At 44.3% G+C, this 25,689-nt stretch overlaps 1 protein-coding gene across 8 annotated transcripts in view; it reads right to left on the bottom strand.

Annotated features, from left to right (window-relative positions):
* The window catches only part of EPHB1 (EPH receptor B1), a 252,936-nt gene that overhangs the window by 54,283 nt on the left and 172,964 nt on the right, over window positions 1-25,689 (bottom strand). For 3 of the 8 annotated variants that reach the window (XR_014471836.1, XR_014471837.1, XM_083178418.1), the window contains exons 6-10: window positions 12,248-12,372; window positions 9,673-9,835; window positions 5,903-6,011; window positions 5,374-5,480; window positions 414-536 (exon numbers count right to left, since the gene is read on the bottom strand). Coding sequence is in view for 6 of the 8 variants with exons in the window: in XM_083178418.1 (XP_083034544.1) it covers window positions 414-536; window positions 5,374-5,480; window positions 5,903-6,011; window positions 9,673-9,835; window positions 12,248-12,372 (627 nt within the window). In the remaining 2 variants the exon portion in view is untranslated. The remainder of the gene's footprint in view (window positions 1-413; window positions 537-5,373; window positions 5,481-5,902; window positions 6,012-9,672; window positions 9,836-12,247; window positions 12,373-25,689) is intronic. The other 5 variants (XM_083178421.1, XM_083178422.1, XM_083178423.1 and 2 more) reach the window with 5 other exon arrangements.

A 25,689-nucleotide genomic window follows, 5' to 3' on the forward strand; every position in this document is an offset into this window, starting at 1 on the left:
GAAACTGTTGCTCTATTAAATTGGGTTTTTCACAGTCCTCGAGTGCCGTTCATGTGCAGCTGTGTGTATGTGACAGGTACTGTAGCGGTTGTATATACATGGTACTTCTCAGAATCGCCAGTAGGATAATTTCAAACCATGTTCAGCCACTTGCAGTCGAAAGTGAAAGCTGATGACTATGCTCTGTAGAAAGATACCCCAGGCAGGGTGCAGCCAGCACTGGCTGCAGGGAAATGTACTACAAAGCCTTCTGTAGCATTCACCGGCAACCACAGTGTATGTGGTTCTCCCTATATTCAACTTTCGGACAAAGCTGCATTCACTGAACGGCTGAACTTACTGCACTACAAGGAACAAAGAATGGCTGGGTATACATACCCCTGTAATGAAACTAATATATAACACTGCCCCACCTGCCCCAATGACTTCCTCAATCTTCACAAAAGAGACATCAATCTCCTTTGCAAACTCTCTCACGGCCTCATTAGGATCCTCGTAGGTGAAGGGGTCAATGTAAATCTTCATCCCGGGGGAACCTGCAGACATGTGGATCAGAGAAAATGAATAAGGCGCTTTGGTTGCACTCCTCCGAGCTACTGTACTACTAACAGGTAAATGCTGCTGTAACTACTAGTTACAGGATGCAGTATTCTGGAATACATGCGGCTGTCACACCATAGCACAAAAGTAACCTGGATGCGTACAGATAGAGCCATCCTCATCTAGACCTTTCATAGGATTAAGTGAGTCAGAGCTGTCGGACTTAATCCTATGCTAATCCCCTACTGTATTGTTCTAGGTATTGTATTGCAGCTGAGAACAATAGGCCTTGGTGAGCCATGGCTATCCAGAGAAGGCTAGCTGAAGAAGGCTCCATCTGTATATCACATTTTATACATGTACTTATTACATATGCACCCAATGGGAGGTGGTCTCCCATAAGCATTATGATACATATATGATAGCACACAAACTTTAAAAAAACGGTAATTGGATAAATATACATTGTTCATATCAAATCTAATTTTTTTATTTCGGCTTATCACAGCAATAGAAAATAACTTACCATCACAATTTAACTTTACATTGACATTAAGATAGTTGAGTAATACTTAAATTATTATAGCTAAACCAGTATTAACCAGCTAAAAGTTTTTTCCCACTGGGAAACAATGAGTTAAAGCCCATTTGCAGTGCAGGGAGCAGTTAACTGCCGGCGCTTGCTGATGACATCATCTCCAAGCATTGGAGATCAGACTCCTCCTATGCTGTAAACAGGAAGTGGGTCACCTCTTTCCTGTGACCATCCCTTCTCACTATTTGGGTTGGATTTCTGGGTCACTGGACCCAGATTATTTTTCAGAGGCCCAATATGCTGATCCACAACCCGGGTTAAACTAGCAATACCCCAGGTAAATTTGGTGGTGTGAATGGGATATAAGGAAGTTTATTCCCTAGTGGTGTGTCAATTCATCTTACAAATTATCAAGCTAATAACAGACCTCCCCCAGTGGGTGGCAGCCATAATCGCCCTAGGTAATGCCATAAACAGACTGGATGGAGCCAGTGGAGGTACTTGTCGGTGGTTAGCCAAGGTGCAAAAATATAATTTTTGCCCCCCTCCTCCACCGTTACCCATAGAGGAAGAGCTCTTTGCCCTATAATAAATCTACACCAAGTCCTCTGTGTGATATTTAACTCTTGAATCCCCTTTAATTACAGCATATTTTTTCCTTTTTCTTCTAAACCATGATTATGACTAATTGAAATGATTTCCATAAACAGATCCATAGCTGCCCTTCACAGGGCTCCATCAGCTGCCCCCTCCTGTTGCTGCATGCTGGCCCTAAGCCGTCCACCATCGCTCCTGTCTGATGCAAGTACCCATTGATTTGTCTGAACCTGACACGGATCAGGATTATATTTCCCACAGTCCTCCTCAGGCATGTAAGAAGTGAAGATTTAATATTGCTGTGACACCAGATCTTTTCCCTGTTTATCTTACCTTGTGCGTCAGTATCTCTATACAGCCATCAGTCTTCTCTCCCTCCTCACCTTACTCATCTATCAGCACTCCCTCCTCCGCCTGTCCCTGCTTCTCTTCCTTCTCTCTGTACAGGAATCCAGCTCCCTCTCCTTCTCCATCGCTCATCACTCCCCCCCTTCCCCCTTCATCTGCATTTAATAATGAAATCATCACTCCATTATCCTCATTCGTTATCACTGAGACCTGGGGTAAGGCTCGTTTCCCATGTCCCGAGTTCTCTATCTGGAGCTGTCAATAATATGCACTTTGTGAAAAAAATTCAATTTGGAGTCCTCTATTCAGCGGTTCCCGGCTTCCAGGAAGCCATTGGCATTTCAGTATCGGCTTGATCATTTGTTCCTTCCGAGCCTGAAACGGCAGCAACACGGGGGTTAATCTGCCTGATCTGACTATAGCCAAGTCGCTGTCTCCACCTAACAGGCAGGCCCGTAACCAAAAATTCTGCAATAATAGATGTACTTATTAACCCTTGAGCAGCCTAGCATAGAACAGTTCTTCTTTAGTCCTGAAAACAATCGACTTCATTTTACCCATAATGCACAACTGGTTAAATAAAACCCCAGATTTATTGCAAGTCATTTTAATTAACCCATCACTAGAACACATAGAATGGCTTTTTAAGTCTCCAAACAAGGATGAAATCCCTCAGACTGCATTCAGATCACGGTTCTGCTGATGGCCTGATGCTGACGCAGAAAAAGAGCATGAACGTGAAATATAAATATTCAAAGAGCCTTGGCATACACTACTGTGCATTGCTGTTTGTTTATTATGATGTAGCGGGATTCATTTCTTAAAGGCTAATGCTAATTTGTTTTTTTTTGTGTATTTTTTTTTGGGGGGGGGGGGGGGGAAATCCGGCAAATCAAACCATCAGCGAAATCTCATATGGTTCGAGTTTGCCAGAGGTGCGGGAAGATGGCCAAACGGAAAACCTTTTTTTTTTTCCCTTGCCACTTTAAAAAAAATGAACCAAATCATCCGGCGACAAGCACCTCTAGCGAACTCGAAACGTATTAGTTTTCAACAATGGTTCGATTTACCGGACGTACGGGACTTCAGGTAACAATACCCGTTTTTTTTTAAAGCAGTTACAAGGCAAAACCAACCGGATTTTGCCTCTTAAATGATTGCCACTTTAAAAATACAGGCATTCACATCCGAAGTCCCACACCCTGGACCCTATTACATCTACCCCATTATTTATTTAAAAATATTTTTGTTGACTCCTCAACGTAGTCCAGAGCAGGGCGTAGGAGGACTAATGGGTTCATACTTACTAGTTTATATTCACAAAAAAAAAAAAGGCAAACAGCCCATATATTGGTCTATATTAACCAATGGGGAGCATACTTTGTAAGTGCACTGTCAGAGGAGACGTTCAAATGTTAACATGTTGACAGATGACAACGAGATGCCACCCGAATCTCTTTGGCAGGAAGTACACAGATCCGCATTTGTGGTCTAATATCATCAGGGACCCACCAACCCCAACCTTCGGCCAAATCGACTAAGCTTCAAGAAGTGATAAAATTGAGAGTGATAAACAAACGGCCAATCAGCTCCTACCTGCCACGTCACAGGCTGTGTTTGAAATGGTCAGGCAGGAGCTGATTGGTTGTTTGTTTATAACCCTCCATTCAAGGGCGTAACTACCATAGGTGCAGGGGGTGCAGCTGCTATGGGGCCCAGAGCTGAGAGGGGCCCACTTTGCCTGTCAAAGTATTATGTGCTATATACATTTTTTTACATTAGCTGATGAATAGGGGCCCTTACAAACTTTTGCTATGGGGCCCACATGTATCTAGTTACGCCACTGTCTCCATTGTATAACTTTTGAAGCTCAGTGCATCTGGCCCCTTGTCTGAAGAAATCTAAGTCTATAATATACACAGAATTGTCCTTTAAATTATTCTTCCCCTCTCTATTATAGATGTATCCTATACATTTATACAGGTATATATATAATTTAGATACTCAGGTACTATATGGCATTGCCAGTGTAACATTTCTATTACCTCAGCCTAGCATAATGTTCAGCCCCTGTGGCCAGCACTATATAGCCCGACAACCCCCCCATCCCCACCCCCCACCCTACACACCTCACATCTATATTCGCATTTCTCTGCCAGTCTTTGTATGTGGGACAATTTCCATGTGGAGACTGACAGATTGGGGACAGGCCGCGATGTGCAGGCTGAAACCTGCAGCCGGACTATTATTTACTGTGTCATAAGAAACCTATTAGCAGATAAATGAAGGGACTACTCTACCAAGAAATCAAGATTCATCACATGCGACAAGAGCCTGTGATTGGAGGCCATAGCATAGGTGATAGCTGGCAGCTGCAGCTCCTGAGTGATGTGCGAGGCGAGCTGGGCCTGATAAGAAGTGATGAGAAAGGGGGAAACGGCGAGGGGGATGGGGCAGGCGGGAAACTCTGGGGACTCACTGTAAATGAAGGAACAGTTGCTATGCTTATGGAGGTTTGCCTGTTATGAAAAGGATTGGATGTCCATTATTCAACTTTAAAATAAAATAGTCTACTTTAGTTATTTGGGATACCGGAGAACAACAACAACAATAATAATAATAATAATAATAATAAAATAAATACATTTCTGAGATTATTTATTGTTCCATAATTACAAATGTTCATAGTCAGTAATTCATTGGGTGTTTCTTGAAAAATAATGCCCAACTCTCAATATTTAAACTTGTGGGTGTGGCTGTTGAAGGCTAAGCATGGGCACGACTGCTGATGTGGAACTACACATCCCAGCATGCTCAGCTACAGTTTTAATATTACAAATCGAGCAGCAGAGGGGCGGTGGCTGGCACGGAGGTGGCCTGGGATTGAGTGAACATGCTGCGGATGTGGACAGGATTTTGTAGCAGCGTTCGCATAAGAATAAAGTTACAGAAGTGCGACTGCCAAACAACACCTCACACCCAGAGCCAGTCCCATAGAGCAGGATATAGTTACTGCTGAGAACCCTGGCAGTTTAGACTTTAAATGTACCTGTCACTTACACACAATGGAGGCAGCCATTTTGTGATTTAACCAATCATGTCGATGCATCTATTATTTCATAAGTCCCAAGTGGCCTCGCTATCGAGCAGGGGCAGGTGAACCACTGTTGACAAGCATTCTGCCTATCAAGTCATTCATAGGCTGTATATTGATAAATATTCCTTCAGGCCACAAAGCCCTAGAGTGTGTCATTGACGGGTGCGCTATAAATAAAGCTGTGTGGAATAGTACATGAAATAGCAAACACGGAGCCACTTAATAATAACCTTATGCTTGCGGTCTACACACTTACATGTCCCAGGCGGCAGAACCTTACCTCTGCCAGTGCTGTAGTGCTGCAGCTTATCACTGTACACTGCCTCTTTGCTGTACGTTCTCTTCCTGAAATACATGACAAGACTTTATTTGGAAAATGTTGATGCCAAGAGACAGACGTGCTCACTGTTTGCATTACAAAGAAGGATATGGTCGGAACAGTTGTAGTAGGCAGGCAGGATGTTACAGGCAGACATCGGATGATCAGGAGAAATTGCTTAAAGCATTTATTGGAAGTGTGATGAAGCAATTTTTATTTGATTTACATAATGCCTCTGTGTGTCACCAATAATGCACATATGACTGGGGTGGGGGGGGGGGGGGGAGTTGCAATGCAGCACAGTATGAAATTCAAATAGGTGAGCCACACCACCTGCCACTCCAAACTGACTCACTGGCAGTTGGCGTTTCTTCCCTATTTGAATTTTGTGCATCAGCCCCAACTCTGGAGCTGCCACTGTTAATGACCCTCATCTAGCCATACAAAGATAGGAGCATGTACTCACCTGCTGCAGACAATAGAAATGGCCACCAGAGACACTATGAAGACGACACCGGCAGCAGCGGAACCGGCAATCAGTGGAAGCTGCTCTCTGAGTTCGGATTTGTAGTCCTCTGTAAAAAGGGAACGGGAGAAATTACACATGGCTGCCCTACAACAAACAGCCCTTTGTAATGTATGCCATCATTTGTGTTACAGCATGTAAATGAATGTAAAATCAGATCTTTATTATACATGTTCCCTTCATGATTCATGTTGGACCTTCTAAAATGTCAAGCCTCCATTATAAGCCTCCCCTCTTCTCACCTAGCAAAAGGTCACAAAATCTGTCAGAAACCCATATTCCGGTAATTTCTTGTGTATGTACAAATATATTCATAGCTGGCCTGGCGATAGACATACTGTAAGATTCCAGCCTTCTCTCAGTTAACACTTTGTCTCCGTGAGAGAACGCTGCTGATCCCTGTGGAGCTTCGAGAACACATTGTTATACGGTGGCGATCGCTAGCGCTGCACTGAAGGAATAAAAACGTTCCGCTGGTTTGAGTAAGGTTTTCATCTACAGAAGATTGTGGGTTTTTCTCCTCTATTCTATCTAATGTAAGCTTTTAAAGAAAAATGATCAATTCACAAGTGGCAGCTCAAGGACAGAGAAGTAGAAGGAGCAGACTCACAAATGTAGGCAGCGAGAGATGGACTGTGGAAAGCCATTTACTTACCCCACCAACCGCCCAGTCTCCGTTTATAAGCCCCCGGGTGACCTTTCTACCAAACTTCCCTCCACTGACCTGGAATATGATGCATCTGGAACGCACTATCGCTGTCATACACACTCTATATCTGGAATATGATGTCTAGCTTGTTAGTGGTCATGGAATATAGAAATTTACCTTTCGTAGTATCTTATGAAGGACAATGACATATTCCCGTTCCTCTAGATAGATCACTGTCTGGTTATGTCTCTGTCACTTCTGTGCTTCCTGTACATATCTCGCATCCTTCCTGCTCCTGTCCTCCTCCCTGCTGCTTCCTTCTAGAACATTTTCCATGGCCAGAGCTGTCTGGCCTTTGATTTTAATACTTCCCAAATGATAACCCTACCACTATGGCACACTGACATTAATGTCTGTATACGGTTTTGGGTGGCACGGTTTGCTTGTTGACAGCTGGTGTTTCTGAGGTGAGAAACGACTTAAGGCTTAGGAAGAATACACCATTGTAGCTGCGACACGGTATTATACGGCACGCGGTTATGCCAAGTGGAGGTGTTTCGGTGACGAGACCCGATTTCAATCCTCTATTCTTCGGAACGCTATTCTGCACTGTCTTTGTCCGTTCATGGAATATTTCACAAAATGATTCGGAAAATATGACGGATATCTATTTTATTACAGGTTGAGCATCTCTTATCCATATATCCGTTATCCAAATTATTCCGAAAACCATAGTTTCCAGAATGTACTTTTACATGGAATTACTGGGGACATGATATGTAACGGGCATTACTTGATACATGATACTAAATATGGCACTAAATATGTGCAAGAAAATGATTGCTATCAGTGCCTGAGATCGAACGTAAACTCCTGCTATGGAAACCCTTTTAAATCTGTGAAAATCGCTGGGCAGGGGGAAAATCACTCAGTGTGTATGCACCGAGTGATTTTTAGTTCAGCTCAGCGATTGCAGCGATCATCAGAAAATGCAGGGATTTACACAGGAATATGGTCCCAGGATCATGCAGAAACATTCCTGGGTTGGCTCCTTTCACACCAGCCTAGTCCCTGCATTTTCTGGTGTGAGGGGGCAGGCGGCGGGGCGAGTGGGTTGATGCTAGCGGGGCCGGCCAGGGATCGGTTCAGAGTGGAACGATACCCTTTTAGTCACCCGACGGCTTCCCCCAGCGGCGGGAGGGGCGGGAGACAGCAGGACTCAGCGCTCTCCACCTGGCGCAGCGCTCTTCACCAGCAGCTAAAGGCTGGACCCCCCTGACTGGAACTCGCCCCCCCACAGGCCTGACCTCCCGAACCAGTGCCCGCACCAACCCCAGATGGATGGGATCCCGCGGGTCTGGCACCCTGGCTGCCCCCGTCTCCCGACTCCACAGAAAGACTGCGTTGAGTAGAAGCTGGGTTGGCCCCTTTCACACCAGCCAGTAACCCAGGATGGTCAAACTCCCGGAAAATATACCCGGTAATTTGGCCCGGGAACCTTTATCACCAGCACTAGTCCAGGTCCAACCCGGGATTAGACTGGTGTGAAAGGGGTATTATTTTATATACCCTGTAATTGTCCTTTATTGTAACTTTACTGTGTCCTTGTAATTCCTATATGTCTTCTGTCATTGGGAGCTGCAGATCCCTTGTTGTATATGGTGCTATAAATAAAGGACAATAATAAATAATAATATACATGAGCTACTGTATAATATATACGTGTATTTGGACAAATAGAGGAGACTTGGGTCTTAGGCCATATGACCCAGCATGCATTTTCTTTCCATCCCTGATTTAACTTTAACCATAGATAATTATCTTGCTATCACCAGAGTGACAACTATTTAAATAACTGGAGGAAACTGTCACCACCTCTCACTCTTGGCTAACTAACCTTTACTAAGCACGCAGGCCTAGGAAAATTGGTAGAGAAGGTGTTAAGTGCTTTGGAACAATGGAGACGCACAGCATCACTCTTGGCACCTTCCTAATGCCCAGACTTGATAAAGAGAGTTGCCCAGTAGAGTTACGCATGCAACAGCCTGGCACTGTGCCCCGTGCCAGCGTAGGCGGAATGTTTCCGCTCACGGAAGGGAACACTTGTGTCTGTCAAACAGTGACACACGTGCTGGATTTAACTTATTGGACTAATGGAAATAATAATAAGAAAATACAGATCTTAACTGCAATAGTTTAATGGAGCAGAGATCAATGCTAAACAGAACAGGCAAAGTGCCTGATACGGTACTCCTGAATACTGTGCTCGGGGAAATTCATGCATCTAGACGCACAGGGTGAGCGGTGTATGTAATAATGTATATAAACACTCAGACTCAATGAGGCATATGTAGTTTCCAATCTAACAAATGTTCCCATTTTACACCTCATTGGCAACATATGTAAATGTTCACATGTCAATCAATTCTTACATGGAATCTGACAAGAGATGAAACAACCAAATGACCCATTGCGATTGCTCATTTTCGTTCACTTTGATATAGTTATTAAGATGGCCTAATATACATATTTATCATCTATATTCTTGAATTTATGCGATGGAATTCTATAATATATATATTTGCTATATTGCTCTCTCTCTCTCTGCAGGTTACGCTCTTCATGGCTTTACCAAACTGCTTGCTTGCAGTCAACACACACACACACACGCACGCTTGATGTCATATAATGCATATAAAAATGCATTCAAAACCCTGATAATGTTTTTAATTGCATTTTCAGTTTAGTCCATCCCGCCCCATGGTAACATGAGACACCTCGCACAAGTAAGCTGCCATTTCCCATGTGCCTCAAAAAAAAAATACATCTATACCAGAGCCTCGTAACGTCTTGATGTATCATGTTTAGAGGGTGGGACCGGCACTGGCCTTACTGCCTCCGTGCGACGTTACTGAGTGCTAATGTTCCTTTAAACTTCTATGAACCTCTGCCTAAGCTTGTACATAAATCCCCAAACACCAGAGGTATAAATAGGAGGAGGTGTAGCTGTAGACCGTATATCATATGATCCCAAACGCCACATCTGGGGGGCTCCACTTACCATCAGTCAGAGTTTGGAAGCACATTTTTCCACTGTATTTTCCATAACCTGCAACAGTGCGAGCCCTGACCTGCACCACGTACACCACGCCTGGCCGCAGGCCGTCTATGCTGGCTGTGTTTGTCTGGCTTTTAGAAATTGATGAGTTAAATTCATTGTGATCCTGTTGGAGAAAAAAAAAAAACAGTAAATAATTTGCATGTGAAAGCTGTATTCCTCTGTAATAGGCTTGTCGGCCTGGGCGAAGCACCTCATTGGGTGCTTGACCCAGGCAGCGATAATTTTGAATATGACATGCATCTGTCTTGGTGGATACAATGGAACCTTAGGATACTATGGTATGTACAAGCATATAATGTACATTGTAAAACAATCTGATAACAGAAGTCCTCTTACATGGCTTTCCTTACAATAATTAAACCTGCCTTAGGGCTATTGCTGCATCCTAAAACTTCTGTGTCATTCTTATCTTCTCTCGGAAGTGGAAATACAGTATAAAGGCCAAAGCACCTAATTATATTCTTCTCTGCTATCCACACGTGAGAGAATTCCCCATGAATATGGACGGGATCATTTTGCTTGACACTGCTTTTACTCTGGCAGAATGAAGAGGGCATGCGTTTTACAGGGACTGTCATTTGTAACGCTATTACCATTGCCCTTCTTTGTGTTATTAGTTACAGGAGAGAGGGCAGAAGGGTGGCAAAAATGTTTCCGTGATTTACAATTTGTCCTGGGAAAATAATGCTGACCCCTGGGATGTGATAGGACGCAACGCAACCCGCAACATATGCTCCATAAAGGAATGCGTTAGTAACGTCATCAGGAACATTGCAGAAAATTCTTCTTGTCGGCACCATAACCCTGTCAACATGACGACAACCGAATTACAATGCTAATTAAGGCATTTTAATGCAGTCGGCAATATAACTGTAAACATGCTGCTCTTACACCAAACCGACAGCCTTAAAAACTTTAATTAGTATTCTATCGTGGTCGGCATTGTGGTTCCAGGACTATGGTGAGAACAAAAACATTGGGGTCTATATACTTAGCTTGGAGAGAGGAAGGGTGGGCGGAGACAAAATACCAGCCAATCAGACACTAACTGCCATATTACAGGCTACGTTTATAAAATAACAGTAACTGGTTGGTCAGTACGTTATCTCCGTCCACTTTATCTCTCCAAGGCTTAGTACATACGTAACAAACCTCTTCTGAAATACTTCAGTGCCACCGAACTCTGCTTAGAACATCCTACTTTTACAATGAGTATGATCATTGGATAGACAGACATTACATCTACAAGCATTAGGATGACACCACTACACTTGGCACACTATTGTATTCTCCCACCACGCCCTGGTGGATGGAAGGGCATGAAATACTGCCTGCCGGCACATGTCGGCTCAAAAAAACGTGAAAACCTCCATGTCAACCTTTCACTGTCAACCTTCACCATGTCGGCTTAATGCTTGCTTCGACCAAATGCCCTCATCAACCTAACCCATGTCGACCTTTAGTCACGTTGACCTAATTCTTGTCGACCTAGTGACATATCACTTTATAATATCTCCTTACTTATTAACAAACTAGTAGACAATGATCAGGACTTGGGGCCAGATTCTCTAAGCTTCAAAAGTGATAAAATAGAGAGTGATAAACAGACAGCCAATCAGCTCCCACCTGCCATGTCACAGCACAGACTGTGTTTGAAAAATGTCAGGCAGGAGCTGATTGGCTGGCTGTTTATCACTCTCTATTTTATAACGTTTGAAGCTTAGAGAATCTGGCCCTTGTACTGTACATGTACATTAGTTCTTCATCACCCCCACCCACCCAATTTGCTGCAGTGTGAATGCAACGGACTCTCTTTGTGAGTAGAATAAGTTGCACAGCGCTCACACACACACATTAGGTAATCACGTAAGCTTAATGATCGCTCCTTCTCCGGCAGAGCAGCATGGCTCACCCTAATCACCGGTATTGTACTTTCAGCCAAACACATAGCAATCAATGTATTGTCCAGAAGCTAGAGAGATCAATAGGCAACACATCGATCGCCAGGTATTACACTTGCTAAGTAAGGACATTAAAGAACGGAATTTCACAGTTGAGGCGAAATACGATTATTATGATCTCCGCCATAAATCTTTAGGGGAGATGCAGATTTGAGGTCAGCGTCTGACCAAATGGCCAGCCTGTTGCTGCTGCTCAAAGCAGCTCTAGGCGGGCTGCAAGGAATTTCCAATTGAGACGCCACGGCTTCCCGCTGATCAAATAGGATTTTCCCCTTACATCTATGAAGGTGCCAGCGCTGGTAACTGCAGCCAAAATGAACATTATTGAGTCAGTTAAGATTGCACACTTTATGGAACACTAATGCAGGCAGATTCCAAAATCATTATAGCGATGAGGAGGGTGTTAATGGCTCAGTGCTGTTTACTATCAATCCTGCAGCCAGCTATGCGCTAACACGGTTACACTGTGCCCTGTGGCATCGAGCGCTGTAATCAGAGTGGACATGTAAATTGAAGTAATGAGTTTACAACAGAACACATTGATAAGATCTCACCTTCTCATAATAACGGATCTCATAATCCAGAATAATTCCATTAGGCTGCTCTGGCTGAGGCCATGACAAGGTGATGCTCTTCATGGTAGCTCGGACCTGGTGCATGATGGGAACAGTGGAGGGAGCTGTAGGGATAAGAGCAATAAAAAGATCACTGGACGAAGGCAGATGTTGCCAGGAGAAGATTGTGGATTCTGAGTTGAGAGCAAAGGGGAGGTGGGTGGGGGAAGAGAAAGTTTGGAGCTGTATAAACCTTGCTGCAGTGCAAGGGGGGCATGTTCCTTTTGCATGTATCCCACAATAGTTGAGCACCTTTTTTTCACACAGCATTTTAGATCTGAGTTAGGTTGAGTCTATTTCCCCTTTGCCGTAAGGACCTGGATGTGGCGTTTAGTGAGGGCTGTTTATACCATTAAAGTGCTGCTGTGTTGTGTTGTGTTGCTGTGTTGTCTCAAAGCTAGGTTTCTACTTGTTATTGGACCTCCATCAGAACAAACTTGTACCCTTTATTTCTGTGCTCACCAAAATTCAGACGTGGTGGCTTGCTCCGCTTGCCACAGGATACCGTTCCCAATAGATAAGAACTTTGGCCAGCGCATGACGAGACAAGGTCCTTCCAGCTAAGGGGGCCTAGTTGCTACTATCTGAGTTAGGACACGCAACTATTTCCGCACATTTTGAAACAGCCCCCCCCTGCAGTGCAATATGGAGTACACCTACAGTCTGCGGCAGCAGCCTTTATGTGACATGAAGTCACCAGGAGCACTGGTCGCGGTTACGGTATTGGATTGCATACCGTGTGCTGAAATTATGTTCACAAATGGTTACATTGTGCAGCCAGTCAACATCCTGCATGCACACCTGTGAGCCTGGATTCAGTCCTTGGGATTTATTAATAACAGACATGGATATACATCTGGTACAGTATATACAGAACTAGTAATGTACAGCTCTAGTGCAAAAACTTACCTCATTTATTATATAAGTATTACACGCTCTTAATAAACAAAATACCTAAAAAACTATGCACTTAAAAATAGTCCAGGCAAGTTATTAACACATAGCACAAGGAGAAGAGCAGGGATAGCACAACTAGTTTACCTTTATTTATATGCAGCCAATAGGAGATGATTGTTTCAGTGAGTATACCTGCCCTATCCCCTAACCCAGTGGTTCCCAAACTGTGTGCCGTGGCTCCCTGCAGTGCTTTGGGACACATACAGGGGTGCCCTGGGTTGTTGGTACAGGACCAACTCAAATTATTAATGGTTTGTTATTTATGGGCAAAACCAATGCTGGTGGCTGGCAATCATAAAGTGTGTACAAACAGATGCAAATCCTGCCCTTTACCACATAACTGACCCTAAGAATCACATGTAAACCCAAGGTAATGACATTTTTTTCGCCTACGGGTGCCGTGAAAAAAATCTGATATTCTAGGGTGCCGTGATTAAAAAAAGATTGGGAACCTCTGCCCTAACCCCTCCTTCCAGGGCCTAGCCCTAACCTACCCCTAGTGCTTATCCGTAACCCTCCTGTCCTGCAGTATGAAGGTCACCATACATCAGTGGCCTTGTTTCCCATATCCGCTGGCCAAGCTAAACCGGTCACTGATGGTTGGCGATCCATCAGGGAATTAAGGGAAATTCCATAGGTTACATATGTCTGAATTGCCAATCGCAACTGTTTTCGGCTGGGATCGGTGAATATGGATTATTAAATGATGTGACAAGGAATCCCATACTGTACACTATGAAGATGAAGTCCTAGCCTTTATTTTGGAGCTGGTCACAGCATACCAGGTACACAGCCTAAGCAAGGATGGTGACAGCATTGCAGCATACAGATGTCACAGCAAACTCCTCAGATTGCTCCAGTGGTCCCTACCGTAGCCCGCACCCAGGCCTATCCCTTTGGCAGCTATTCCTACATCAAGAGCAATGACCCTCTGCCATGGAAACACTTATATCAGGAGAGTACAGGTGCTGCTAATCAGCCCACCCTGATCACAGTTTCCCTGCTGCTGCTCTAAAACATGGACCGGATCCTCCATTTTTTTTAATATTCACCCTCTGTAGTCCGGTGCCGGCAGCAGCGTGGTGAAAATGGCCCAAAACACGGCCGTTGTACCATTACTCTTGCGATCTGCGCATGCGCTTTCCAGTCTGAGCCCTCTAATACTCAAGACTATATAATGCTGCGTGCCTGCTGGCAGAAACGGGAGGGCCGAATGGGGGGGCTGCACACTGGCCTCCTCCTCTCTTAAAATGCCCTGGGCCAAGTATATCTGTGATGTATGGGGCCCAGTGTCACGTCCACATTGTTTATTTCAACCTAATGACTATGCCCCAAATTATATCACGCCTTCCATTATGAAATCCTATTGCTCTGTGATACTGTTCATGCGAGACGGTTGTTGTCATGTACCCTCTGTTATGGTCTGGCAGATATGAGCAAATATCTGGGACAGATTCCAATAGTTCTAAAAAAAAAAACTTCTGTCAATCACACGAGGAGCAGACGGGTTGGTGTCATTGTTTAGTAACTCCCTTGTGCCCATTCTCTCATATAAAGTCAGTAAAGGTAACATTACAGATCTTCAAAGTGTGTCGTTCACCTACAAATAGGCTGACCCAGTAATCACGAGAAATAGGTCTATGGTGTCTGATGTATCATTTGTGCCCCTACCTGGCCTGCACAGGATACATATGGTTATATTTTCAGCATCTGTCCCCTACCCGAATGTTTATGTATGATCATCATCATCGGTGAGCACTCGCACCAGCCCATACTAAGTGCAAAAAGAGAACACCCTTACATCCACCTGTTCAATCTGCAGTTCTGTTGGCACTGTTGAAGTCGAAGTGCATACACGCCCTTTTAGAATAGTATGGCCGCCATTTTGGTTCGCAGAGTTGCGCAAATAAAGTATAATACCCAAGTTCTGTGTAGCGAAGCGAACCTTAAGCGACCTCCATACTAATACACATAAATTCATATCCCACTCTGACACAAAATAAAATATAGTTAATTAGAGGTTTAGTGCACAACACATAGTTTAACCCACATTACGCAACTGTTTCTGTACATGTTTAGTATCATTATGTTCCGTGTCCCATGCGCAGCACTACGGTCATAGCGAAACGTTCGCAAGTCCAAAGGTTTGATTATTACGGACAAAATCCATAAACCATGTGCTTTTTCTATATGAACTGAGGAAGACAAATGATCTAGTCGTAACTGGTTCTTGTGGTGATTTACGACCCCTATGACGATGCCAACAGACATCAAAGTACACTCCCCTGCACCAACCCACTTTAAGTGCATTCCCTTTGCTCCAATCCACGAGGACCTAACGTTTGAACTCTTGACCATTGGAAATCCCCTTTAACCCCCTTTGTTTGGACACTATAAAAGTAGCAACCCCTGAGCTGGCTCGGTTACTTAGTCACTGCTACTTTCCCTCATCCATCCTGACCGGGCTAAGTTCTATTTGAACCTAGCGAGCTCGACCTGACTGCGCTGCGCATTTTAGATGAGACGGTAAACAGTTGCATTCCTTTTTGTTTACTTATATTATTATGGCTGATTGTGTTCTGTATCTGTTTCTTTTCCCCTAGTAGTGTAAACGTATTTAGTATTGTTAAACTAACTGTATCACGTGTTATACTGTGTTTCTTCTTTCTGTACCCCCCTGCCGTCCGCTAGGGACTAAATACATTATTTTGGAGACTCTATCTCCTTATATCCTTGCCTTGACTATTATTCGCATTTAGCGACAAAGGTGTAATACGGACATTGTCCTTAAAAGGTGTACACAGTTTGGGTACTAAGTACTGCGAACCGATACTAAATTATAGGTATCGGTCTAGCGTGTATAATACACGACAGAGGTTCACTACGGTGCGCTACGTTTTGTCCGCACGTAGCTAGGAGTAAAAGGTATTAGTTTACGGACATAGTACGTAAACTGCGCACTTCACTTATTGTTCATCTGGTTATATTTATATCGGTATTGATAGCACATACTCAGTGAACTGTGCCTATGTAGGAAGCCCTACTACACCCCAATCACATTGCAACAGTGGTAAGATGAGATCCCGATGCATATAACTCCAAACGCATATAACTCTCCCATCTCGACCACTCCGTTCTGCACAAGATCTGCGTCTCTCTTCTGCACAGATCACCAGCTCCCATTCACTATTACAGGACTTTCATCGGGCTGCTCCCATCCTATGGAATGCCTTCACGCACAATAAGACTCTCCGCTAGCCTCCAAACTTTCAAGCGTTCCCTGAAAACTCACCTCTTCAGGCAAGCCTATCATATTTAAGTTCTACATGCATAACCCTCTGAGGCACTTATGTATTATTGGACCTACAAGCTATGAAATTACTGGTGCCTGTCCTTGTGTTTCCCTCTTATATCCCTATAGATTGTAAGCTTGCAGCAGGGCCCTCCTACCCCCAAGTCTGTCTGTTACCCAGTTCGTTTTATCTCTGTTTACAATTGTAAAGCGCAAAGGAATCTGCTGCACTATATCAGAAACTAAATAAATAAATAAATAATGTATGCAGATTCAGAGCATGTGGAATGCGAAGAGGCAAATGTCCAACTATGAATCCGGCTCTATGAGTGCATTAGGAATTATTGACATCAGGAGAAGGTAGCCTACCAATGTAATGATGACATCACTAATACATGAGGGAAAACACATTGTGATTGGTTGAACTTTGAAGACGAGTCCTGGGGACTCATGTCTATAACTATTATATGGCTGCTGGCTATGGTTGGAAGATTTCGCTGATTTTTAATTCCCATTAGGACTATAGCAGATGGTGAAGGAAGAAATAGTTTTTGAAATATTGGATAAAAAGGATAACATAAGGAAAGAAATGTTCTTTTATTCTGTTACAATGTATTTGTAGTTTAATGAGCAAGTAAGTTATTCCAGGGGGAAACTCCTCCTGGAAACTCCCCCTCTATGCAGATGTGGCCATCTTGTATCTCAGGCCTACTCGGCCTGTCGAACATCTTGGTACATTGACACAAATCCAGGCATGCAGCATAACTGAAGAGAACCACTTGGTAAGTGATCTCACAAAGCTTAGATGCATCCAAATTGCTCTACAGCTCGTAGCCTATAATTTAGAATATCTGTAGGTCACAGTACCTTCGAACCTGACAATTGGGAAATTATAGCGTTACAAAGTGAAATTGATAACAAAAAATACATTGTAGAGCACAGCGCTGAATAGCCGCTTCAGAATAGGCGGAGACCCTCGGATTAATTCTAACTGTTTCAGGGGAAGATGTATCAGATATTATAACGAGAAAAGTAATATCTATAAAATGACAGGTAAAATACATTGTAGAGCACAGCGCTGAATAGCCGCTTCAGAATAGGCGGAGGCCCTTGGATTAATTCTAACTGTTTCAGGGGAAGATGTATCAGATATTATAACGAGAAAAGTAATATCTATAAAATGACAGGTAAAATACATTGTAGAGCACAGCGCTGAATAGCCGCTTCAGAATAGGCGGAGGCCCTCGGATTAATTCTGTTTCAGGGGAAGATGTATCAGATATTTTAACGAGAAAAGTAATATCTATAAAATGACAGGTAGCGGCTTCTTGGTTGCTATGGGCAACTTTACCACTTACCATCTTTAGAAGGTTTACTACCCGTTTACCCCTTTCTTTTACTGTAGGTTACCCAGGATGCTTTTTTTTAGGAGGTTCTGGGACATTTCTTGATATCCTAATCTGGAGTATAACACATAGATTATTTTAAAGACAACTATAAAGGGCTATTGTCTTTCAAACTGGGGCACAGAGGTGCAAAAATCACTATTCTGCGCTTTTCACACTTCTGGGCATGCATGAGCCCTGAAACTACAATCACCGTTTCCGTGCTGGCCGGGACCGCTATGCTTTATTTCGGGACACTGCGTTTTGTGGAAGCAGTTCACCAGTGGCGTAGCTTGGTTTGGGGCGCTCCCCCGCCGTTAATGGGGGGGCGGTCCCCTCCCCGCCGGTGCCCCCCCCCCCCCCCCATCGCCGCAGGCTTACCTGTCTGCGCGTCCCGGCTCCCCTCCTGGCTTCAATTAATAATTCTATGCAGACGGACCACGATAAAATGGCCTCCCCCATACCGCAGACAGTTTCAGAGAACTGTCTGCTTTATGGGGCGGCCATTTTATCGTGGTCCGTCTCCATAGAATTGACTGAAGCCAGGAGGGGAGCCGGGATGCGCAGACAGGTAAGCCTGCGGCGGATGGGGGGCACTACTATAGCACCGCAGCCCCCCGGCGCCCCCACATGCACAGCGCCCCCCAGCGACCGCGGGGGCTGCGGTGCTATAGTTACACCCCTGCAGTTCACACAAGGCCGACAAGACAGGACCGTTTGGGTGGAGGGCCTCGTGGCTGTGTGATGTCACGTGCAGCCGATGTGATACAGAACATGGACAATCTGCACCTAGCTTCTCAGCTAGACTGAACATCTAGGGGTGCAGCTGGTCTTGTGGGAGTGCTTCACACATTAGCGATGTGCCCGCAAATTTTCAAGAAGGGTTCTGGTGAGTGGGGCGGCCTTGACCTGTGATGGAAACGGGCATGCTGGGGGGGATCTGATTGTATCGCTCACAGTTTTTTTTTTTTTTACATTACAACTTCCAGATTGCTCATGTTTGAAGGGTTACGGTATAGCGGATCGATGTCCGCTGTGGTGGTAAAGAATGAATTAGTCGGTTAAAACAAAAAATATCATGAATAAATCACTTCGACCTTTCCACTGTCGGCCTCCTTCTTGTGAACCTTTTTCTTACGTCGATCTTCTGTTCATGTCAATCTAGACACTACTGACCATTTTTAGACATTTATTAGTGGTCGCCCACGTGTTTGTCGATCTAGACATCATCGATTTGTTGACCGGATACGTGTTTGAAGAAGCCAGAGATAAAGATTACATTGCGAGCTGATGTAATATAGGTAAGTGTGCATTATACACAAGGACGGCTCTGTAATACTTATATGACATGAATATGTTAATCTTCTAATTATTGATCTCAATTTTATTAATCCAAGAGCTTCAGTTTAGCAATGTAGCTAAGAAAAAAATGTGTGTATCATTGTGGGTTACAATGTTACTCAATGGAAAGTGCAGAGAGCTCATGGCTGCGCACATTGCAGCACATGAAGTCATCATATTTTATGGAATCCCAGGATCTGGTGTCTCTGAGCTCCAATCCTACTCCTCGCTGCTTTGCATAATGCTCCAATTCGGAGGTCAGCTTTGTTTACCTCCCTGATACGAGGTCTCTCTCTGAAGTGCACGCAGGAGGCAGAAAGCCGGCGCTTCTTGTGTTTACCCAGCTCTCCTCTAATCCGCCTTTTTTGTTTTCTGTTCCCATCCTTTTGAAGAAGGATGTTAATTTCCTGAAATTAAGCACTTAACTTGATTGCTGTTTTGTTAATTGCAGGCTTCATAGCTGTGGCACTGTTGCGTGGTTAGCATGGATAATGCAGTGAGGAGCCGACAAGCTTCAGCAACTGGATCATCGCTTTTCAGCATCTTGGCTAACGTCAAGTGCATTACTGTCATAGGAGGGACTGAAAATACCTTTAATCATGGACAGTTGGGACTTGGTCCTCTCTGTGGCCAGAAGTCTAAGGAATGTTCACCCCAATAGGCAGAATAAGGGCCAGTGGAAGGGTTTTTGGCACCTCCTGCGAACTATAATGCTTTTTCTGTTAGAATTACTGTGCAGGGTCATGGTAAAGGTACTGTAGAACTAGTTCCATCTCCCCATTACAACTGGTGGAACTCAGTTCAATCCCCCCCCCCCCCCTCCCGCCCATATGTATTATTGCGTTGCTCTTTACAAACCAACACAGAGGTAGGTGGTGACAGAGTATTCTGGGTGTACAGTAACAAGATTTCTACATTTTTGGAACTTTTTCACTTGGACAGCTATTGCACTTGCAGGGGGGTGCAGGCCACACAGGTGGGGCAGGCTGGCACTTGCAGGGGGTGAAGCCCACACAGGTGGGCCAGGCTGACACTTGCAGGGGGTGCAGGCTACACAGTTGGTGCAGATGGTGTGACGCTCCAGTGTCACAGGATGGATTATATAGCATAAATGTGCTGATGGTGTGACGCTCAGGTGTCACAAGATGGTTATATAGCATAAATGTGCTGATGGTGTGACGCTCAGGTGTCACAAGATGGTTATAGAACATAAATGTGCTGATGGTCTGACGCTCAGGTGTCACAGGATGGATTATATAGCATAAATGTGCTGATGGTGTGACGCTCCGGTGTCACAAGATGGTTATATAGCATAAATGTGCTGATGGTGTGACGCTCAGGTGTCACAAGATGGTTATATAGCATAAATGTGCTGATGGTGTGACGCTCCGGTGTCACAAGATGGTTATATAGCATAAATGTGCCGATGGCGTGACGCTCCGGTGTCACAAGGTGGTTATATAGCATAAATGTGCTGATTGTTTGTAGCTGAGGTGTCACCATTTTGACCTTTTAAATTAAAATATGCCCTCACGAATGAAAAATGTGCCCTCGCGATAGAAAAATGTGCCCTTCCCGTGGTCAGCACCCTGCCCTAAAAAATTTCTAGAGTGAACACTACAAAAGTAAACCGCCAATAGACAGCACAGAGGTATGGGACAAAACATTATATGTGCATTCATGTTCTATTAACGATCGAAGGATGTGATAAACTCATTGCCACTCTTGTGAATATGGCTTTTGGTGACTGGTACATAAAGGATATTCAACGCATTTTCATTGCCATTGAAAAACATAGAGCACTGTAAGGGTGAATCGCTTGCTATAACTAATATATATACACAGCTGGAACAGCGTGCCACCAAAGGCATAATGAATGAGTAGGTCTAATTAACTTGTGCTGTTTGATAAAATGGTTCTGAGTCCTTCAAGCTTTCCATGATCTGCAGCACATACATCATAATGCATAGCTCCAGGAGACTAGACTGGCGCGAGTGAGCGGAATGGACAGACTAGGGGCAGGCACAAGTTAATGGAGAGATGGATGTCTGGTATGTGTATGAATGTGAAGCGTTCGCATGCTGTATAACAGATAAATGGCTGCGCTGAGATGCCTTGAATAGACGTGATGGATGTGTGCACATTAATGGATATTGAAACTAGTTATGCATGTGACACAAATAAAAATATGAAGGGATGACAAAGTCCCAGATAATATGGATGGATGTTGGATTGGAGAACATGACTGGGGAGATAAGCACCAGATAGGCTGGAGGTGAAGGAGAATGGTGCGGACATGTGCTTCAATGCTAATAGCTTCTATATAAATCCTTCTGCCGTGATCGCTGGCCAGGAGCCAGTATCAGCCATTGATTTATGGATTTTTAAAAACTGCCAATTATTGTGTTACCTGCTGGCATTTTAATGCAGTTAAATCATAATGGATTATATACGCTGCAGACATTTGCTGTACCCTCCTGAAACCTGTGGGAGTGATGTGCGCTGCAAAGTTGTCATTGCTCGTACAATGTATATTTATGTGTATTACAGTATATACTTAGGGCGCCTGCCAATCTCTCATCGACGGCTGTCTTTATTTTCCTGCATACGTTTAACTACTTTCTGGTAATGTTTCCGCAAAGTTAACCTGTCAGAGATATAAAATGATCGCACATATACCTTGTATAGAATATGCAGTGTGCAGACTTAGCCATCCTATGCATTAAACCCTTCCCCTGATATTAATACAGAAACCCCCGTACCCCCCATGAACGACTGAGGGTACTTAAGGGGCTATTCAGTCCTGATAGCTGTTGTGCGAATTTGCAAACCGGGCGATGAACAAATGTACAGGTCACAATACGCACGCACAACGCCAAGCAGCAACAAAAAAAAAAGAGTTAGATTTCATTGATAACCCTGATTCTATTTGGCTGACAGGAAGCTGCCGTTTCTGGGTGGCAACCTGACGATTTCTGGGTGTGCCAGAAAAACCGTACACCAGCAGTTTTAGGGGAAGGAGTGTGATGTCCCTATGGGGCTCCATCAGCCAGTCTCTGTTGCAGAGTCGTCAGAGTTACGCACACTCGATAGCGAGTGGTTTGCAAATTGATTTGCACAGAGTCGCCAATCATCGATCCATTCGCAAGCCATTCACAAACTTGCACAGGATTACACTCTGTCTGGGAGGTGGCTATCTGATCGCAGTCCTCTGTAATTTGCACATCAGGTCTGAGTCAGGCCCTTAGTACAGGATAAATCACAGATAAGTGTCCCCATCGCCGTAGTCCCGACACAAAACTTTTTCCTATTCACCGAAACTGCTGCTGTTAGGAGCAGCTGTTCCGGCATGAGTAAAATTATAGATTGCCTCCTAACCACGTCTCTTACTGCTGCAAATAACGGCATATAGAGAGGCTGGTTTGCAAGCAAACAATGCCATGGGTCTTAAATAGACCCAATGCAATGTTTCATTTAATACCATGGCGTTTGCCTCTATCAGCTGAAATATCAAAGGCTAGAATGATGGCCATTTCCCCCTGTAATGCCTCTACCTTCGCCATAATGTGTGAAGCCACCAACCTTAACTGAGCATTTTGGTTGCCCTGGAGACTACATGTTAATCAACATACTCTTTAGGCAGCTTTTTAAAAGATAATTGCACATTTGTGAATGTTTTTGTATCCTCTATTTAACAATAGGTTAGGTACACTCTGCGGCACGGAATGATCTTAGAATATGTCTAGCCCAACAATGTATGCCAACCATGTATTCTCCTGGCCACCAATTATTATGGTACATGCACAAAGCCAGTAGCTTAGCTCAGTAGTGCAAGAAGTCATTCACCCTTCTCAGCTGACACTTAAAGACACTGGGTACACTCAGTGCCATTGAGGAGTAATCTGCCCAATAAGTAACTAGTGAGGCTTACACACCAGGCAATTTCAGTACATTTTGTAAGTGATCTGACTTACAGTAATTTGACTTAATGCCCCTACGTCAATCCGTGTGTAGGGGCCATAGAGATAGTGCTGCGCGGCCCCACGCATCGCTAATGCCCAGCGATTAATATCCAGCATGCAGGATAAATCTAGTTAATCGTTGGTCAGCACCAGTGTTCTCACGGGAGAACACTGGGGTTTATTCTGGTTGAATCGGTCTGCTACGTGTGCGGATGGAACGCGATTTGTATCCACTGCACATGTGTACCTTTCGTAATGCGCATGTGCAACAGCAGCACACCACTAGCGGACGGTACTCACCGATAAAAAAGACAAGTCCGATCACAGACGGACAAAGTGGGCATTTTTATGGGAGAGGCTAGAAAACAGGGAGAAACTGGGCGTATCATTAGGCGTACACGGGGGTGTGTACTGAAACTGCACGGAGGTGCATCCGCTTGGCGAGCGGTAGGGACACTTTTGCCCCAAAACCATTGGTCCACCTAAAATACTGACACCTCAACGCAATACTAAGCAATGCTGCAGGCAATTTACTATAGTTACCCAATTGAGTACCTGCAAGCCATACACACGCCAGATACACATTGGAAGGTTCACTTTCTACACTTGCCATCATTCCAAGGTAGGATTGGGTGCATTGTTTGGGAGCCCAAATACACATGCTGGAATATGTGGAATTAGGTGTCTTCTAAACATCTACACCCTTAATGCAAGTGTGCCTGTCATGTTAGGACAACAGGACACACAATTCACAGGAGTCGACATGTGTCAACACTCACACGCACCAAAACATACACTTCACGTCATTAAATTACACACTGATGTGTTTCTAACCCTCTTTTCCTTTTAATGGTTTGGAAATAGGTGCCTTTACTTTGTCCTGCTCATGTACACATTATGGGACCCAAGAAATATACATATCATGAGGGATAAATTGTATTTTAATCAAGGGAGACAAATTATTTAATATAAAGCAATCAAAAAATCAAACACTAAAAACAATTGTGTAATTGTTAGAAGGTAACTTCAAAGGGAATAATCGCTGAACCATATGAGTCTTATGAGAAACACGCTCAGTCTCCGACCGAAAAGGATGCGATCCGTCCGAGCACGGTAGCGTACGCTCATATGCACGCCACTCCCCTTTGCTGGCTTTTCCCACCGAACGTGTGCGGATGTTCTGTGGGCGGACTCATGCTCACCGAAAGAGTGAGCAATCTGTTCGGACCGGCACGTCCGCATGCGTGTCCGCCCGATCCAACCTGAATAAGGGCCACTGTCCCTGACAGATCGCTCAGCTCACAGCGCGGACACATCGCTATGTGTCGCGTCATCTAGCATCGCTCAGCAACATCGCTACATGTGTAGGCCCCATTAGAGTACATGCATTCCTAAACAAAATACACTTTATTAAATTAGATAGAACACAAAAGTAAATCAAATCTATTCCGGCACAACTAATAAAAACATCCTGATGCTCTCCTTTTTACAAGACATTGCAGCTCCTTAATGAGTAACTTTGATTTACTCAAACATAAAAGTAGGAACTCGAAAGTTAATTAAGCCTTCAAAAAAAGAGTGCAATGAATATTACAAATAGCATGAAACCATAATCATTCATTTGTCATACGGCAAGGAAATTACCTAGAACACACAATTAATCCCCAGTGTATTGCAACCTGCATTGTGCTGTAGGTTGCCACGTATCTGCAGTCACGCTGATCTTTGGATTGTGCCAGGTCTGAAACAGGTGTAGCCCATCCTTAATTGGTCTGTGTTTGTGTTTTGTCCTATCACCATCATCATTCTGTGCACTAGGGTATTGGGGTCACTCAGCTGAGCCAGCACCAACCACCAGTATCACTGTCTATAGCCAGGGACAGCGCCATCACATGATCTATGACCAGGACCACCAATAGGGGGCAGCTATACAGCTGTCCTGGACCCTGGCCTCTGGAAGGGCCCGGGCAGCTAATTTTGGCCACCACAACACCCCCTAACCTCTGCCCCCCGCATCAGTGAGATTATTCAACCCAGGTTTTGAGCCAATCAGAGTTGCGTACTGGCAGCCAATCAGAGCGGCTGCTGGTATGCAAGCTCTGATTGGCTCACTAGCCGGTGCTGCATTTTAATTGCCCGCCGGCATCCTGAATTGAAAAAGTAGTCTGCTCTCTGGGACCTACGGGCTGCAGTCCAGCGGAAGAGGAGATGGGGGAGCAGGAGCCAGGTTACGGTAAGTCAAGTGAGGAGGGGAGGCCAGGGGCACAGACTGAAAATGAGTCCCGGGCCCCAAAATTCCTGATGTCAGCCCTGTTTATGACAGTCAGCTCATCCATCAGAGAGGTGGGACAAGGCATACTGAATGAAACTTCCTATGACTTGAACGATAGTGAAATAGTTTTCAGTAGAAGCAATGCATACATATGCTAATGGTGATTTTAAGAT

The sequence above is a fragment of the Crinia signifera genome, chromosome 3 (assembly GCF_055691185.1).
Source record: "Crinia signifera chromosome 3, ASM5569118v1, whole genome shotgun sequence".
Classification (NCBI taxonomy): Eukaryota; Metazoa; Chordata; class Amphibia; order Anura; family Myobatrachidae; genus Crinia; species Crinia signifera.